This window comes from Achroia grisella, unplaced genomic scaffold (assembly GCF_030625045.1).
Source record: "Achroia grisella isolate CSIRO2021 unplaced genomic scaffold, CSIRO_AGI_Agris_v1 utg1186, whole genome shotgun sequence".
NCBI classification, from domain to species: domain Eukaryota; kingdom Metazoa; phylum Arthropoda; class Insecta; order Lepidoptera; family Pyralidae; genus Achroia; species Achroia grisella.
The window spans coordinates 3113751-3132176 of record NW_026712592.1 but is presented as its reverse complement, the minus strand read 5'-3'; the positions used below and the strand labels follow the sequence as shown (position 1 = coordinate 3132176).

The 18426-nt window shown below is 35.2% G+C and overlaps 1 protein-coding gene across 2 annotated transcripts in view; it reads right to left on the bottom strand.

Moving 5' to 3' along the window:
• Positions 1-222: 222 nt before the first annotated feature.
• The window catches only part of LOC131854444 (furin-like protease 2), a 227215-nt gene continuing 209011 nt past the window's right edge, over positions 223-18426 (bottom strand). For both annotated transcript variants that reach the window (XM_059205558.1, XM_059205559.1), the window contains exons 4-14: positions 14377-14547; positions 14004-14138; positions 12318-12625; positions 10418-12217; positions 9829-10062; positions 9164-9322; positions 8652-8791; positions 7400-7655; positions 3507-3598; positions 2570-2733; positions 223-1345 (exon numbers count right to left, since the gene is read on the bottom strand). In XM_059205558.1, coding sequence (XP_059061541.1) covers positions 1157-1345; positions 2570-2733; positions 3507-3598; positions 7400-7655; positions 8652-8791; positions 9164-9322; positions 9829-10062; positions 10418-12217; positions 12318-12625; positions 14004-14138; positions 14377-14547 — 3648 coding nt within the window. In that variant the 3' untranslated portion in view covers positions 223-1156. The remainder of the gene's footprint in view (positions 1346-2569; positions 2734-3506; positions 3599-7399; positions 7656-8651; positions 8792-9163; positions 9323-9828; positions 10063-10417; positions 12218-12317; positions 12626-14003; positions 14139-14376; positions 14548-18426) is intronic.

The window sequence follows — 18426 nt, the reverse complement described above, 5'->3', positions numbered from 1 at the left end:
GTATTCTATTTTTATAAGTATATATAATCATGAAAATTTTTAAATTTAATCTGATTATAAAAAGTAAAAGATCGGTTGGCAATATCATTCATAAATTTATATTTAGAATCCCAGTATTCATGGAAATAAGTATAAACAATACAACCAACGAATATTTTCTAATTGCCAGCATGGTTATATCGAGGTTTCACTGTTTGATAATGTAATATACCTCGATATGATACACGTTCAAATTTGACGCAAATACCATAGTTCAACGACATGAGCACGTTGATTCCGGTCACGTGGTCCTATTGATTTCATGTCCAAAGCTCAAGTTCTGCAGAGGTTTACTGGACGGCTATTGATTCTAAATCACTAAGATGCCAGTTGCCTAATAATTGTGTATTTCGTTATGACCGTATACAGAAAACGGACACATTTACCAAATATTATGTATTATTAAGTCGTATTTGCTTATAACTTATTTATTGAAAATAATATTATTGAACCAAAATAAATTCGAGAACGAGAGAGAAATAGAGAGTATAAGAGAGAGAGAGAGACAGACAGGAGGTAAAACACTCCACAGGCATGGTTCGAATAAAAATATCAATAAATAAATTATAAGATTTTTAGATATAATCATTTAAGACGGAGATATTCTAATTTTAATTGCGTAACAACAAATCGGCTAACTAAATGTTAGAATTATGGTTCCATATCACAATACAAAGAGCTGCTCAGAGGCAGCCGACCCCCATCGTAACAAGAACAATTTGTTCAAACTTACAATTTACATTCTAACTATATTACATACGTACAATTACGACTCGTATTAACTTCGCGCGACCCAAGGATCGCATTGCCAAAAATATATTGGAATAAAAAATTTACGTTTCTATGTATACAATTTTCTAGAAATGTGTGTCCAAAATCGTTGTAAAACAAATGCCATAACTCTCGAACACAATTGTACAGTCACATTAGAAAAGAAATTTCAAAGTAACAATTTTCCGTTACCGAAACGTCGTTCGAATCATAATTTCGATAATTAGGAAGTTGTGACCGCGTATCACTAATTAAACTTACGTAACGTTAAAATCACAAACGGCATCAATTGCACCGTCGCACACGTTACAGGTACGTACACTTACGTCTACGATCACAGCGCGCGCTATATAGAATGTTCGAGAAGCGGTTCCTTTTCCACGTGTTTGATTGTTCGTTCGCCGTTCTCTCGTACGGGGAAGGCGGTGCGAGTGTTCAGTACGGCGACCTCGCCGTCGTCATTACACGCGAGCGGCGAGTAGAGGATGTCTCTGGCGCCTCGCGAACGTGTTCGTTGCTCGCGAGGGCTACGCATCTAAACAACAAAATAATAATATGATTACATTACGGCTTACAGCCTCTGGTGGTCTTGCGGTTTAGCACACCGCTTTGCTTCCGATGGTCGTGCGTTCGATTTTGATATAGAAAGATTTGTATTCTTGAGTATGATTGTTCATTTCGGTTTGGGTGTTTTATATGTATTTATATTATATTCATATATTTACAAAAAACAGTTTAGGTATTATATCAGTTGTCTAGTACGCATAACACAAGCTCTGCTTATCCTGGGAATAGATGACATTGTGTGATTTCTGGTATTATTACGTATCTTTTAAACAAACAACTCATCGAACCTGCGACCATCGGAAGTAAGACGGTGTGCTAAACCGCAAGACCACCGAGGTAGCATCACAGTTCTAAAACTGAATCCACATAAATAATCTAATATTAAATCATACACATTATGACGCGCATCAGATATGCATTCGGACACTAATTCTATTTGCATTTTGGAATTGCAGGTCGATATTTTGATCATAAATCATAACTAAATCACTTCCATGTCCAATAAATTCTACTCGATTTACATAAATAAGCGTAATTGATCATTACCTGCACTGAATATTTGTTTCAAGTTATTGAATATTTAAAAGAAATACCTGTATACATAGAACATATCAAAAATATTTAACGAGTATTATTGCGGGGTAATAATACTTTATTGTCGGTTGAGACAATGCATATTACAGATGATAATGGACTGACAAAATGTACATAAAAATAATGATCTTATATACTAAATAACGATAGTAACCAAGTAATGTAAGGTGCGGTGACACGGTTTAGACACGGCAGTGCTTATTAGACAATATTGAGTTTGTCTTACTAGCCATAATTCTTTGCAAGTGTTACAACGATGTATAATTATCATTAATTATCATTGTAAATAAACCCATAAGTATCATTGTAAACAAAAGCCAAGCCAATGTTGTCTTTTTACTTTGAAACATACAACAACAGTTATATTATACACTAGCTGATCCGCGCAACTTCATCTGCGTCTGCGCATATCCCCACCTGTTGCAATATTTACATTGCAGCTCCGCTCCTATTGGTCGTAGCGTAATGTTACATAAAGCCTTCCTCGACAAATGGACTACCCTATACAAAAAGAATATTTCAATTCGAACCAATAGTGCCTTCAAACAAACAAACTCTTCAGCTTTATAATATTAGCATAGATAATACGATATCTCACCTGTAAAACTACAAGTACTGTTAAAAATAGCCCCACAGCGACTGCGCATACGCTAAGCGTGACTGCAGCGACGCTGGGCGCGGCGTGCGCGTTCGGCGCGGTGTGTAGGGCGGACCACTCCGCGATTCGTCTCTTGCCGGCCACCGACGAATTTATACAATCCCCTGTAATATAGAGTGTCCTAAAATATCCTTTAAATATAAGCGATCCTCTCACCATCCCCATCTTCCTTATAGAGAAACATATGAAGACCTCCAAATGAATGGGCATTTGGGGGTCTTCATATGTTTCTCTTCCATGAACGGATTCCCTGCTCGCAGTCATCTCGTTATTTAATTCCTTTCTTGCTATATCATCTTTCACACAGTTCATCCATCTCTTTTTCGGCCTTCCTCTGCCGTTATAACTATTCACAATCATATGTAATACTTCTTTATTCAAAATATGGGATTCTCTATTTCATGTATTTTAACACCGTTGTATATGCCATTTGCATGTATGTAGGTAATAAAGTATAAAAATATGAAATATAAAACACTCTATTTTTTTCCTATTTTACTAGACTTCTATTTTACCAGAAAAAAATATTTATTCCTAATTTTATTCACAAATAGTTTAAATAATAAATCAATTAATTAACTCATTCATTTATATTTTTTGTACAGTCGAAAATTAATATTCGTTAGCAGCTGTATCAATAACGATTAGTATTATAATACTGTAGCTACTACTACTAGTGATCCATCTATAAGAAGATAAACGGAAATCTAACACAACTGCATGCTTTTTTATTATATTATACATACTTATCAAATAAAGACAATTAGAGAACATGTTTCCCAAATAAAGCCAAAAAGCTGTATTTTACTATTTATCTAAATTCCTATAATTCGTCGACAAAGCCTCGAGTCATCAGTTGGTAACTGAACACACTCACCTGTATCAGGATGACAATGACAACAGTCGGGGCCCGCTGAAGTGTTGGTCGACGTGCCGCCCGAACAACACGGCACACATTGATTGTTTAATCTAGACAAACATAACGTACATAATGTTTATATATTATATACTAGCTGTCCCGGCAAATGTTGTTGTGCTATATACAGTCAAGTCAATTCCTTATTAAAAATAGGAATTGGAGGCAGGAGGCTGAAAATTATGGCTTGTATTTATTTTTATTATCAAATATGTAGTAATAAAATGGAAATAAAAAAAAATTGTTTAAATGTTAAACATAATATTAAACATAATATTAGTTATATAATATAATATATATCACTCTGAAATAATGTACCATTCTAACAGTTAAAGAATTTCTCAAATTGGTACAGTAGTACCGGAGTTTCTTTCCCATAAAAGAAATATCTGTCTTTCTGTTTATAATATTAGTAGGAGACTCATAATTGATGGTCTACAGGTATAATATCATTTCAAGTATTGAATATGATTGCGTCTATCCATACATAGTATAAAACTAAAGTCACTTCCGCTATCTGTTCAGTTAGATCTTCTAAACTACGCAACCGATTTTAATGCAGTTTTTATCAATAGATAGAGTGATTCAAGAGCAAGGTTTATGTAATACATGTCCACCCGTGCGGGTAGCAAGTTATATATAAGTATCTAAGTATAAATTATTTCAACTATGATCAATTTAAAAGGTATAAAAATGTATCATTTGTCCCTGGAAGAAAGTTAACTAGTCTTATTAAACCTACTACCTACTTGACTGAAGATGGCAAAATAGAGTAGGCGAAACCGATAATTTTTTTTTCTAGACCAATGTCATTTGAAAAGATCGTAACAGTACAAAACCTTATTTCACTGACCATACAAAGATCATAACTTGAATATTCGAAGAACATCTGTTAAAGGCTGCTAAGTCCTTTCACTACGGCTTTAGAGCTCTCGACGCTTCTCGAGGTACCCTTGACAACTCGCATATAACATGTCTACTGAGGGCTATAGATAGGTTGACCAACTCTGATGATTATTTTTTCGGGATTTAATCGACAAACATATAATGAAAACAAAACATGGAATAGGCAAAACAGAATTCGTGTATCAGAAAAAATGGCTTTAGTAATTTTTTACACAAAGGATCTCTACGCTTCTCGAATTAGTCTCATGTATTCATACGTCTGACTGGCAATATGACTCGTGTTACAAAGTTGACGCGGCCAATAACGAATATAGTGGGTATACGAATAAAAATATATTCTGACGTTTATATCCGGCACAATTGAATACCCGTATTACCGTAATACCAGCAAATACCATTATAAAAATAAAGACTACAAAGTTTGTGTGGGATACCTTTGTGTCATACTATTTTAACTTTCTTTATACGCTGTAGCTCAGTTGAAGAGTGACATATGGCAGTATGTATGTACAATTCATTTGGAAGCATGACAAATTTCTCCTCACAAATGGCGATGCATGTGAGGTATCACTACACATGATATGATATCCGTGATGCTGTTTATGTATATTTATGATCAGGTGTGCCTTCAGGTAAATCGCCATTCCAAATACATTAAAAATAATTTCTCTCCACAATTTGCGTTCGGGACACAAAGGTCCCAAATCAAGACGTTCCGATTAAATTCCATCAGTTGGCAACCCTAGTTGCAGCCCCTCAATCAAAAACGCTTTTGTGTTACGTTAGACAGTTGTGTTAAACGTCCCTGTTCTTGGAAATGGCAAAATAACTTTTGCTCCAATAGAATATTCCATTTTGAAGGGTTACTTCCTATTGTAGTTGTAAGTAGTCCAAAGACGAAAACCTATTTCGTAAGTTAATAAAAATAATATATACATATTAGGGAAATATTTTTTTACAGAATTATGTTCATATTGTTTTACACTAACCTAAACTTTAATAATCTTTACAATTAGCCGGAATGAACTTCTTATTTTCAGTTCTAATAGATTAATGAATCTACCGACTATACAAATTTGTCTGCATGGTTCGACCTATCGTCAAACAACTGCATTTTGAAATTTAAGTACAAAAGTGACATTATTGTACCACCTATGTTCATGTGACAAGAAATTAACACAATGAAATCTGGTATTTTAAGTATTCATAGCCTACTAGCTAGCTATTCAATATCAGATGAATTGTATATAATAAACTAGATTACCTCTAGCTCGATTATTTATATGAAAAAAGAAATCATCCCTATTCAGTTTTATATATACGCTAGACTTCGACTCAATACACTTTCTGGTACACCTCGTATAATTTCCGCTGCTCCGTAGCAAATGGGGCGCGTTACCGCAAAGCGTAGCAAGTTGTATGTATCTACTCGATTAAAAACAGTAAAAATAAACATCGCACATAAATCACCAACCACAGAAACACTATCGAATTTGTTTTGACTTCGAAGAAATATATAAAAGAAGTTACATTCGATTACAAGAATTTTGTGCAATTCTTTTACACTTTTTATTTAACATCATAAGGGCTCCCTGAGTTAAGATATTAATACATACATTTATTTATTCCTAACAATAAGTAATGTGTCGAATTTAACAATAAATTAGTTACAAAATTATTTACTTATCTAAAATCTAAACAATGTCCAAATATTCGTAAAAAGAAAAACAAATAATATAACTAATAATAATTTTCAAATTACCAAGATTGTAGAGTTGTAATTTAACTTGTCAACCTTTGGGTTGTCCCAGTCACTTTCGTCTTCTAGGAACTTGAACGATTAATACACTTTCTTTAATGGCTACTTCATAAATTCACGTGAAATCGAGATTTGTCCTGAGATAGGTTTAAATTATATTATATTCCATCCGTTCGTATTCGTCCGTTTATATTACATTAGACTCTGCGAGCGAGAAGCCTATTAAACTCAGCGGGTCATGCAAAGCAAATACTATTATGGCACGTGTAAGAGAGCTTTTAACCTACCTGATATCAGTCGAGAATATGTACTACAGAATACATTGCGATAACTTGACTGTTATAAAGCCTTAATACTTAATCTGTCGTCCGCACTACCATGTCTGTCTATTTCTTCGCGACAATCTAAAAAACTATTAAACAGATTTCCCTAAGGTTTTCGACCGTGACCAGAGTGATTTCTGTCGGAAGTTTAAGTGGATAATTCGTTAAGGTTTTCTATAAATGTATTAGTATATTTATACATTTATACAAATGTAATGCATAGAATACCAAGGTAAAAGAATATATCACCATCACACTACCCGCCAGAGACTAAAATATCATCCTGATCATCTGGATGGGGGATTGCAACACACTTGCAATTTCCCTGGTATTGGTATTGGCGGCAGTAATCACTTACCATCAGGTTAGCCGCAAGCTACTTTGTGCCCTTAGTAATAAAATTAAACAAGAAATGTAGTAAAAATAAATAATATTTGCATTTTCATTGCACACCCCTATGCTATAATAGCTTATTACGATATAAGTGCGTTATGATGGTTATAACACACGAGGCGGAACTTCAGGCAGAGCGGTAGGTGAGGGCGTAAAAGAGACAAGTGTGTTAAATACGCACGTATATCGTACAACATTTTTCAACACACTTGCGAGGAAACTGAATAAAAAAATCATTATAATCAATTTTTCCGCCGTTTTCTTTTTTTAAATCAGCGCACTGCCTGGCTGGTGCCTAGCGGCGATCAGTACGAAAATTGATTAAAGAAAAATAGCAAATAGTGAGGCTATGGAATATAACTTCACTATTTGCGTTTATAACGCACGCGCGTTCGATGAGCTGCTTAACATATCGTAAACCGGTGAAATTAGATTCACTTGACGAAGTGTGAAAAAAAAAATCATTTACCAACCTGTCTAGCCTCAATGGCCTTGAGCATCCAGTGCAACTGAACTGGCCTGGACCCGAACACGTTCGGCACGACGAGTCGCACGCTCCGCACGTGCCACTGTTATTGTCGTAGTACTGCGAGCCGAGGCACTCCATGCACAGCCCACCGTCGAGCATGAAGCGTGGCGGACACGAGGTGCAGTGAAGCGGACCGGAGCCGTCGCACTCGCGGCAGTAGTGGTGACAGTGACGGCAACCGCCGACAGTTTGGTAGAAACCTGGCAAATATTAATTAATGTAACATCGTGTTTGGAAGTAAATTTTGGCCACCTCGGTTGTCTAGCTGTGTAGCATACGGTTGTACTTCCGATAGTCGCGGGTTCGATAACTTTAATGGTACAAACATTAGTAATAATGGGTATGTTTGTATCGCTCTTTTGTATGACGTTATAAAAAAATGTAGGTACCTAATTATTTAAGTCAGTTGTTTAGTACCCTTGACAAAAAGTTTGGGACTAGATGGCGTGTGAATTTCAAAGGGTTATTATTATTATCAAATTATTAGTGAGGAGTTGCTAAATACTGAATTAAAATACTCAGTCATTCTTCTTAGAATAATCTTTAACATTTCGATTGAGCCACATAACAAATATACCGAATTTTTTGGAATGATTTTTAGAATCCGTGAATTCAGAGCAAGCTATTATTGTACGCTATATTGCACTACTATATCTTTATCCAAATACATGGTTGTATAATATATAATTTAATTAATTTAATACATATTACGCATAATTCTCCTAGAAACAGTTTTTATAATAATACAAAATCGGGATAATAATTACGCGTAATTTTCGTAGAAAAGGATACTGAATGGCAAATAAGTTGACGGCCTACCGGTGGCAGTAAGGTTAACTGTTTCCTACATACATGAACAGTACGACTGACGTCTGGTAATTGCCATTGTCGAGGACTAAGATGTCATACTGAAACACCCCATAATTTCACTGGTTTATATCCTGTAACTGCCCTAAACCGAAACACATCTTTGACTTTGTACAAAAAATATTTCGGTATGTTAGACAATTAAAACATAAACGTGTTGGCAATTAGCTGTAAGTTTATATTGTGTTAATTAAATAAATAAATTAGTAAATCTTGAGATAAGGTATGATATATAAGCGAGTATATAAGTAACATAAGGATCTCTCTTTCAGAAGGAGTATTTTCAGAAAGTATAATTAAAAATATATATATACAATTACGATACTTACCTTGGGGACACTCGGGATGACATTCTCCTGCGGCAAGCCTCCAACCTTGCGGGCACGAGGCGCACTGGTCCCGACGCGGACCCATGCACGTGCGACACGATAGGTAGCATTTGGAGCACATGCCACGGTCCGCGTAAAACCTAAGGAATATAACTTATCTAATGAGCTATTACCCGCAACTTCGTCTGTTATTAAACAGAGATAGCCTTCATCTGTTATACATGAATCATTTTATTAAAATTCGTTCAGCTGTTTAGTCCTAAAATGGTAGCGAACAGTCCATTCGCTACCATTCATGATGGATAGCTATGACTTAGAAAGATATAGTATAGTTAAGATATAGAATTAAAGTCACTAGGTACTTTCTAAAAAAAAATTCTCTCTAGTTTTCTTTATAGCAATGAATGCAAAAAAAGACAGAAGACAAATATATTTCCAAAACATCGAATGACACCTAAAACGGAATGAGTTATTGTACAAGAGGTAGCTTACGAGAATAAAATTTTATTTACCCATCAGCACAGGAGGTTCTACAAGCACCAGACTGCAATCGCAGTGAGCCCGCACAGGCGGTGCAATTGAGTCGGGATACGCAGTCAGCGCATCCATGTACGCAACGCACGCACTTGCCTGCTTCGGCGTAGTAACCGCGAGTACACTCCGATACACATCTAAAATAAAAAAAGTTACAATACTAACTGGGCTTGAGATTTAAGCGGCGTGAAATTTAAAGACTGTGTTATGCTATAATCTACAAGATATATTATGGTAACGTTTTATTAAAATACATGGAGTAGTTTTTGGGTGAAGGAGTAACAAAAATCCATGCATCTTATCTATATTCACAAACTTCCACGATTATAATATTAGTAAGAAGTAAGATAATAAGTAGTAATAACAATTATATTTGGATTATTTTGTAACGGAATATTTAAATGGAATCATATAAAGTTACTTAATTTAACTATATTGAAACCATACAGTTAGTGTAGTAGAAAAAGTGATGTACTATAGAAGTCAATAATATATTTTTTAATTTGTATAAAATGTGAACACAAAATTATCAAAGGTTTGTGCTCTTATAGTCAATAAAACCTCTGAAATTAAAATAATAATAATATAGAATAAATATTTTGCTACTATTAATAAATATATAAATAATAATTCTTATACTTACTTATAATCTTGAAGCAGATTAGGGAATGGACAAGTTAGACAATGCGAATCATCTTCGTCATAACACGTTTCACAAGCAGAGTGACAATGGTGACATCTTTGTCCATCGGTATACTCTCCAACAATGCACCGCTCCGATCCCAAAGGCACACACTTATTTTTTTTATTTAACTCCCAATTGGTATCACAGGAGAGACAGAACGCACTTGTGCATGTAACACAGCCAACTGGACATCTGTAATGAGAAAATTATGCTTTAACTTATTTCTAGTTTAAAATAATAAAAAGGTCTAATAATCTAACCTTAGCGGGTAGGCTTTGTAAAAACTTGTTAGCAAGGGTATTTCTCGTACTTTACCAGTCAAGCAGCCTGCTTTAAAATATGTGTATCAGTTAAAGGGTGATAAGACAGTAAAATTACAGGATAAGACGCATGACATCCTTTTCCTTAGTAATAACAACGCATAAGTGATATCAGGGCGTCACGTGTAATATGATGTTCGAAGTGCTGTTTATGTTCATACGCGACGGTTACTATTTACCATCAGTTTATAGGCTATTCCAACTATATAAAAAAATGTAATACTTACTTCATACATTCTTTTCTCTTTTTATCGGCAAAGTAGCCACTAGGGCAAGATGTTAAACAACGTCCCTCCAAAGCATAACTTGATGGATGACATGTCACACATTGAACTTCTCCAGGTCCTTCGCATGTTACGCACGATGAATGACATTTGGCACACATGTAGTCTTCAGTTTCATAATATGATGGGGGACAAGAAGCCACACAAGTTCCATCATGGAGTACTAAATGATGTTCACAGGAAGTGCAAGCATCCGCTCGCTCAGAACACGTCGCGCAATGTGCAGCACAGGGTCTGCACACTGAAGACTCACTATCTTCCCAATATCCATCAGGGCACTGTTGAAGGCATACAGCTAAATCCGCTACTAATAAATGTGCTGGAGCACAAGTTAAACACGAATCTTGCCCTGGACCAACGCAAGTCTCACATGTTTCATGACATGACCAACAAATGCCTCCTTGGTTTGCAAAACTTCTTGGTGGGCATCGGGAGACACAGGCGTCATCTAAACGATAATGTTTGCAAGCAATACATTGACTGGGTCCTTTTCCATAGCATCCTTGAGAATCGCATTCGGGATCACATTGGTGCATGACGCGCTTGTCATTACTATCAGCGAGGACATTTTCCCCATGCGGTGAAGGGACATTATGTCCGTCGAGACGGGCTACCGCTTTTTCGGGATCTGACCCAGCGGCAAATAAAGAGGGAAAGTTTTGGTAATTAGCAAACGCGTCAGTGTTGTAAAAAGGGTCACCGATTGAGTCATAACCGTCCGCAGCGGTCGGGAAAGCATATTGCGGAGCTACAGGCGATGGTCTAGCTTTAGATCGCAATCTTATAGGATCAACAGATGTACCATAAAATATTAATTGCCATTTCTTTAATATACCTGGCTGGTTAACATGTCTATTGCCACCATTTACAATTTGTAAAGTCCATCTACCTTCAGCGTGTTCACCCCAAAAATGAACGCTTAAGAATGGCCAATCATCGAAATTTGAACTAACAACATCTCGGGGTCTTTCAAATAAGAGTGTCGAAACAGTACCCATTGGTGAAGTTAAAAGTATACGTAGATTTCCCCGTGGGAAAAACCTTAAAGATATTTTACATTGAACATGTTCCAGATAGCGTACTTCATTTACTGTATCCCTACATCCAGTTACATCCATTGACACTGACAATGTGTAACCAAAAGAAGATTCTATAGGCTTATCTTCACTATTCTCTTGTGATTTACAAATATGCTGGGGCGGTACAGATACCCATTGTTCAGCCAAGTTGACCATCTCAGCTGCATCCATCAACCCGTAACCAAATTTGTGACTAACTTTCCTTTTGACTCCATTAACAATCCATCCGTTTTCTTTTTCTAATGGTAATGGGCGGGATGTTAACACTACTAAATATTGCATATCTCTCCAAGTTAGGTTTGGATTAGCTTCTAAGGCTAGTGCACATATACCGGCTGCTAAAGGTGCAGACGCTGAAGTACCCGTATGTTCGACAGTGCAGATATGATCAGGTCTAAGTCTTCCATCCATATCAACAGTAGCCACACTTTTGTCATGGCCGGGAGTGCCAGAACTGTATGTAGTAGCTAATGTAGATGAGCATTCCTCTAAGTACCAGGGTTTGTATCCACCCTGAGTCGCACTAGAAATTGAGAGCGTAAATATACTATTTGTGTAACCATCGCAATTACAAGAATCTGTATGTCTACCGCCATTTCCTGACGCCCATACGAATATAGATCCCTTGCCATTACGGCCACTGGTTACTCCATAGATGAATGCCCTAAAAATAAATAATTATAAACATAATAACGTCATAAAATGATTAAGAAAAACTAATAGGATTAATGCTGACATACTATAGAATAAACTAGATTTCTCACCTCCTTGCTAGCGGGCCAGGACCATCCACAGTTTTTCCATCATCTTCTGGTCCCCAAGAAGCACTATAAATATCTATGTGATCAGGGTTGAGCCCTAAGGCCCGAGCTTCAACTGCATCATTTACTACTCCATCCAACATCCTGACTCCACCTATACTAGCATTGTAAGCAATACCCACACCGCAATATTGATTATACGCGACTGCGGCCACTTCACCAGCGCATCTTGTACCATGTTTATTATCACCGTTGTCTTGGGGCATGGGATCTTCATCATTACCATTTATATCCGTTGAAGCGTTTGGATCCTATAACGTATTTTTTAATTTTAAAAACATCACAACAATGCTGTATTATAAGGAAAATGCCATTACAATATAGTACAAACAGAAATAAATTATAAAGGTAAAGTTTCCTTTTTTAAATGAATTTCATAAATCAGTAACAGGCATTGATTGTTCATTGTTATCTAAAATACAGATTTGAAAATTAAGAGTTTAGATTGAAACAGCTAGAAAAGGTTTACTAGACTCTTGTTCAAAAATCCCTCAATAACACATTATTTATATTCATCTTTTGTACTAATCTGGGAGACTTCGAATAATATTGATTTGCAAACAAAAGAAGTTTAATAAGTGTTGTAAAATTTTGTATGAATTCAGACGACGCTATGGGAATTTGTCAAGGTTTATAATTAGTGTTTATTTTACTTCTAAAAATAAAATCTACATGAGTAAAATCAGACACAACCATTTACTACATCTAATGTATAAATTTATAAGTAATTTACGTAATCACCTTGCCTTGGCGACTTAGGAGATAATACGCGAGCGGTTTGTGTCTATTAATCCCTTACTACTAGAACAAGGATGAGATATGATCATTTAGGCTGTACGATTAATAGCACTATAATAATTAATACCTGGACTTCCTAAGTATATTGACACTAAACCATCCTTCTCGTGAAATTAGAAGCTTTCTAAGATGACACTTTAATACTGTTAGTTATGAGACAGGAGTAATTAATATTAATACCAAAATTATTGTTAGTTATAAATATAATCCGACATATAGTGTTAAAATATAATGGTAATTTCAATTGTACTTTACATATTCCTTCATTCAACAATATTATTTTTATGGTTATTCAACAAATATTAAATATGTTACAAATTCTAATCACATTAACATTTCTGTATAAATATTAAGAATTATAAAGTGTTCTCAACATTTATATTAGGTACATAAGAAAACATACAAAACATAAGCTTAATGTTGGAAAGGAAGAGGTGAAACAAAAAAGATGGATGGATTGTGTGAAAGATGACATGAATGAAAGGAGAGTATACTTAGACATATCTAACGTCATAACCGTCATAACGGCCGATAGAGATCAGTAGAAAAGGATGAAATACTGCGCCGATCCAAATAATGGGATAATGGCAAGGCAATGATAAAACTATAGTTGTGATAAATTCACAAGACTCTTCAATTAAACTAAATAATTAATGTTTATTTGTTACTTTCATAACTATTCAGATATATTTAGGAAAAGAACCACTTGGACTGCATCTTCAAATTGAACGATAGGCGATTAATCTAAATTCATCCAACTTAAAAAATACGACCATATTAATAATAGCTAAGAAACTAAAAAAACAATGATTACGTCATATAACTACTTACATAGTTCTGCGCGAGATCCGGATGATTTGTTTGTATACCATCATCAAGGATAGAAACTACTACTCCCTTTCCAGTATAACCTTTCTGCCACGCCGGTGCAACGTTCATATCTAGTCCATCTTTAGCACCACCATTCTGTCAACATATCATCATCATCAATCTATCGCTCATTCGGAAAGCTGTCTCATCACAAGAAGAACGAGCAAGAAACTTGTGTGTTGCTCTTTTAAATAATTTTATTCTTACTTTACAATTTAAATTTCTAAGTGTGTGCATATAAACTACCGATTAGCACTAATTCAATAATCAAATATAAAAAATATTGAATACACAACAACTGGTTAAACAATTAATAAGAGAAAATCATACTAACCAAATACCATTCTTCCTTGAACAACGGATCAGGAAAGAAAGGTAAAGAAGAGAGTGCTCGATGATGTGTGCGATGAGTCGGTCTCCGAGCTAACGAGAATAAACCGCCATCATACGGATTATAATCACGTTTAACTCTCCGCCGTTCCCGCTGTTGCTGTACCCATCGGACCTAGGAAGAAAAAAAGCAAGATAAATCATATAGTAACAATATCACGGGACAATTCACACATAACTATCTAGGCTCTGAGCTTCGGTATTTAGTAGGTAGGATTTTCTGCTAAAGTCTATTTTGTTTACTGAGGGGTTTGGACTATTGTCAGTTGCTTTACCTGTAGCACTGCGACCTATATAGATCAATTGTGTTCGCCCTTTTTTAGAGTTCTCTACCCTGACCCGTCAGGGGCAAGAATTGAAGGATATTCTTAAGAGTGATGGTTTTTTATGTCCTCATGATAGAGTGTAAACATTCCAAAGGAGATCTTTCGTTTACGCATGGGTGGGCTACAACAACATAAGATGTGTAGTATGTGGCTAAAGCATAATGTCGCATCTTTGTCTTACCATGTTCTCGTAATTCTTTAAGCAGAGCTATCTTTCGTTGAGGTGAACTATAATGAATTTTAATTTATTCAACAGTATGTAGATGCCAGTATACAGAAGCGAGTTGAGCTGGGGAATTGCATTTCTTATTAAATTAAATTTTCTAGAGACGACACCTATATAAATCGATTTTTTAATTTATATCATCTCAGCAGACTTTGTCATTATTACACTAATGATAATAATTACTAAAACACCGGTACTTTCAGATTAGATAAAATTTGACTTTATTGAAATTATGTTTAGAAATTAATGAAACATGATCATCGTCTACTGTCAGTTACATTTTGTTTGTGTTGATATTACCTGCACCGGAAATGTTTTTTTAGTCAGCTATATTCAATCTTACAACATTTCGGTGAAAGCCAGGGTAGTAACAACCGATCTACGACGCTCTCAACAAATTTCTATAATAGAAGTAATACATCTTTATTATGAATCCTTGACCGGTGGTCAAGTAATAGAGAGAAGAAATGGACGAAAGCAATGTCGCAGTCAATTAGGATAATCCGCTTACCGCTAAATGTGGTCAGTGGGAGAAATAATTATTCCTTTCGGCCTGTATGTGAAAGTAGCAGTTTATATGTTTTTCTCCGTTTCATTTATAGCCTGTTATTCAGCTTCATTTGCTTTTTGGGACATAACTGTTATACAGTGTAAATCATAACGGTTATATCTCGACGACGAGTCGACGATCTCGGTGGTTTAGTGGTTTAGCACACCGCCTAACTTCCGATAGTCGCGGGTTTGATTCTTATCACAGTCATACATCTGTATTCATGAGTATTATTGTTTGTACAAGTCTGGATGTTTTCTATGTATATTCCGTATGTATGTACAAAAAAATGTACCTATATATCAGTTGTCTGATACCATAACAGAAGCTTTGCTTAGGACCAGATAGCGATGTGTGATTTTGATAGAGATATTCAGTGGATTCATATACAGTTGTAAATATAATTTATTTCGTTCCGATTGCAGTTGCACGTTACACACAAACTGTTACTTAGCAACAATACTTATTTTAAATGTGATGGATTATACTTTTTCTACTTCAATCAATGTGCCTAATAGATTTGTCAAAAAAAAACCTCAAGCTAAGAGCTAGGAATAGTCATGAAATGAAATACTGTTACTTAAAAACAAAATTCATAGTAAATTGATCACGTAACCAAGCCAATTACATGAAGATTTTCACATTTTCTTTGTACTTCTTGTTATTGTTTTTTTACAGAGATATCTATATAATAAATATGTACATATTTATTATATATCATTTAACTTTTAATGGTAATCCATTAAAAGTTAAATGATATATAATAAATATGTCTATTATGTTAACTATTATGTTATCTATATTATATCATACATCAATATATTCACAATTTACATTTACAATTTTATAAATTTGTAATTATAGGTCCACATCTACCACAAATTAAAGAAAAGAGCATATTCCTTCTTAAAATGCCGGCAACGCACTTGCAATTACTCTGATTTTGCGGGTGCTCATGGTCGATAGTAATCACTTACAATTAGTTAAGTATGCTCGTCTGTCCTCTACGCTTTAAAAAATATCACGGTTAGTCCAATTTTATTATAGGGCTAAACTACATTTCATTCTGGTTAATTATTAGGCACCAGTCAATGTAAGTTACACGGAATTTAATAAAAATAAGATACTTTTAGTCCATAAGGAATTAACCAACAAGAGAATATACCCCAAAAATACAATTCACATTGATGCATATATAACAACGATAAACTACATAAAAAAGGTACAATAGGGTGGGGTTCTTAGTTTCATTCTTTTTGAAGTTGCCTGACTTGTGTATTCGTTTCTTTAACACTATGAAATTGCAATGTTTAGAAGGTGCAATTTCAGTTGTCGTAATGCAACAGACAGCATCACGAGAGGAAAAGCGCGGGGAAGCCGCGTACTATATTAGCATCAGAAAGCCCCGGGCCTCAGAGTTTCATTGCTTTTTACCCAACTACATTCACAAGTGTCGGTGCCGCCTCGCAAAACGACACAATTTGCCCGTAGCGAAAGAAAAGGCGTAAAGACAAAAAGTCACCGTGTAAAAACGTATTTTAAAATGCGCAGCGCTAAAATTGTGTAGTCTTAGCTGGAGGTGCTCTAATTTAATTAGCAACAGTGGCAACTGGCAAGTAAAAATGCTACGTAAAAGTTAGGGATGTGAAATAATATTCGACTAGAAAATAAATCGAATTGTTAGCTGATTATATAACAATTCAATAAAGCGATTCAATGAGAATCGATATTATTATACCCTATGTTTTTTTCATCCGAGCAATGTGTCTAAGAGACAAGATCTATAAGGAACTAAGCAAAGTTTAACACTCTGGCCAAGAAACACCTGGGGTGGGCAGCCTAGATTGGATGATCGAACATCCTCTGAGTGCCAATTGTCAAGAAACTACCTAGAGGTATAAATTCATAAATTAATCGATTTTGATGAATATGAATGTGATATGAAAATCAAACGACTAATTAATAAACGATTTTTATGCCCAATGTCACATCCCTAAGAAGCACAGGGGGTGAGTGGGGCGGGTTGTCACACGTATTTTATTGGCGCGGTCGCCGGGAGCATATGAACTACCAAGGAGCAAGCGGCCACTGTTTGTCACAGTCCCCGAGTAATTTAATAAAAAACCACCGCATTCATTCCGTGCTCTTTTTCGTCCTATACTTTGTTACACGAATTAGACAAAGCAACATATGAAAAACGTACGTGTTTTATCATTCTTACTTTTAACAAAAGCAGTTTGTTTTCATATACGTGTATAACCCTAACTTTTCATTTGAAAAAGTTATACGATGTATTTTAATCGGAACGAAAATAAAAATAAGAAACTAATGAACTAATGGATAATTTTTACTTCAAAAGTGCTGTTTTTTTAACAATAATAAATATCTAGTGACATAATATCTCGGTTAGATACATACTAATAATAATAATACCCCTGGATAATTCATATAACGTCCTCAAGTCCTAAGATAAGCAAAGTTTGTGTTATGGGTACTAGTTATGGGATAATCCATAAATACTTAGTTTTTTTTAAATACATACATAATTTACATAGAAAAGACCCTACATACATAAACAATCATACTTATGAATACAAATGTTTATACCGTGCGAGGAATCGAACCGACTACATCAGAAGTAAAGTGGTGTGCTAAACCGCTTAGACCAATCCATCCGTCCGTCGTCCGGCCGTCAATCACAAAAAACAATAAAACAATACATTCAAAATTTCAATTAGAGATTTCTGGAATATGAAAACTTTTTGCCAATAAATGAACACACCAAAGAAATATTGCAGTCATCTAACTTTGGGTATGAAGCATATTTTTGCGAATATACAAACACTAGGCGCTCCTATTGTTTTTACGCGCGCATTCAGCTGAGCAAACAGC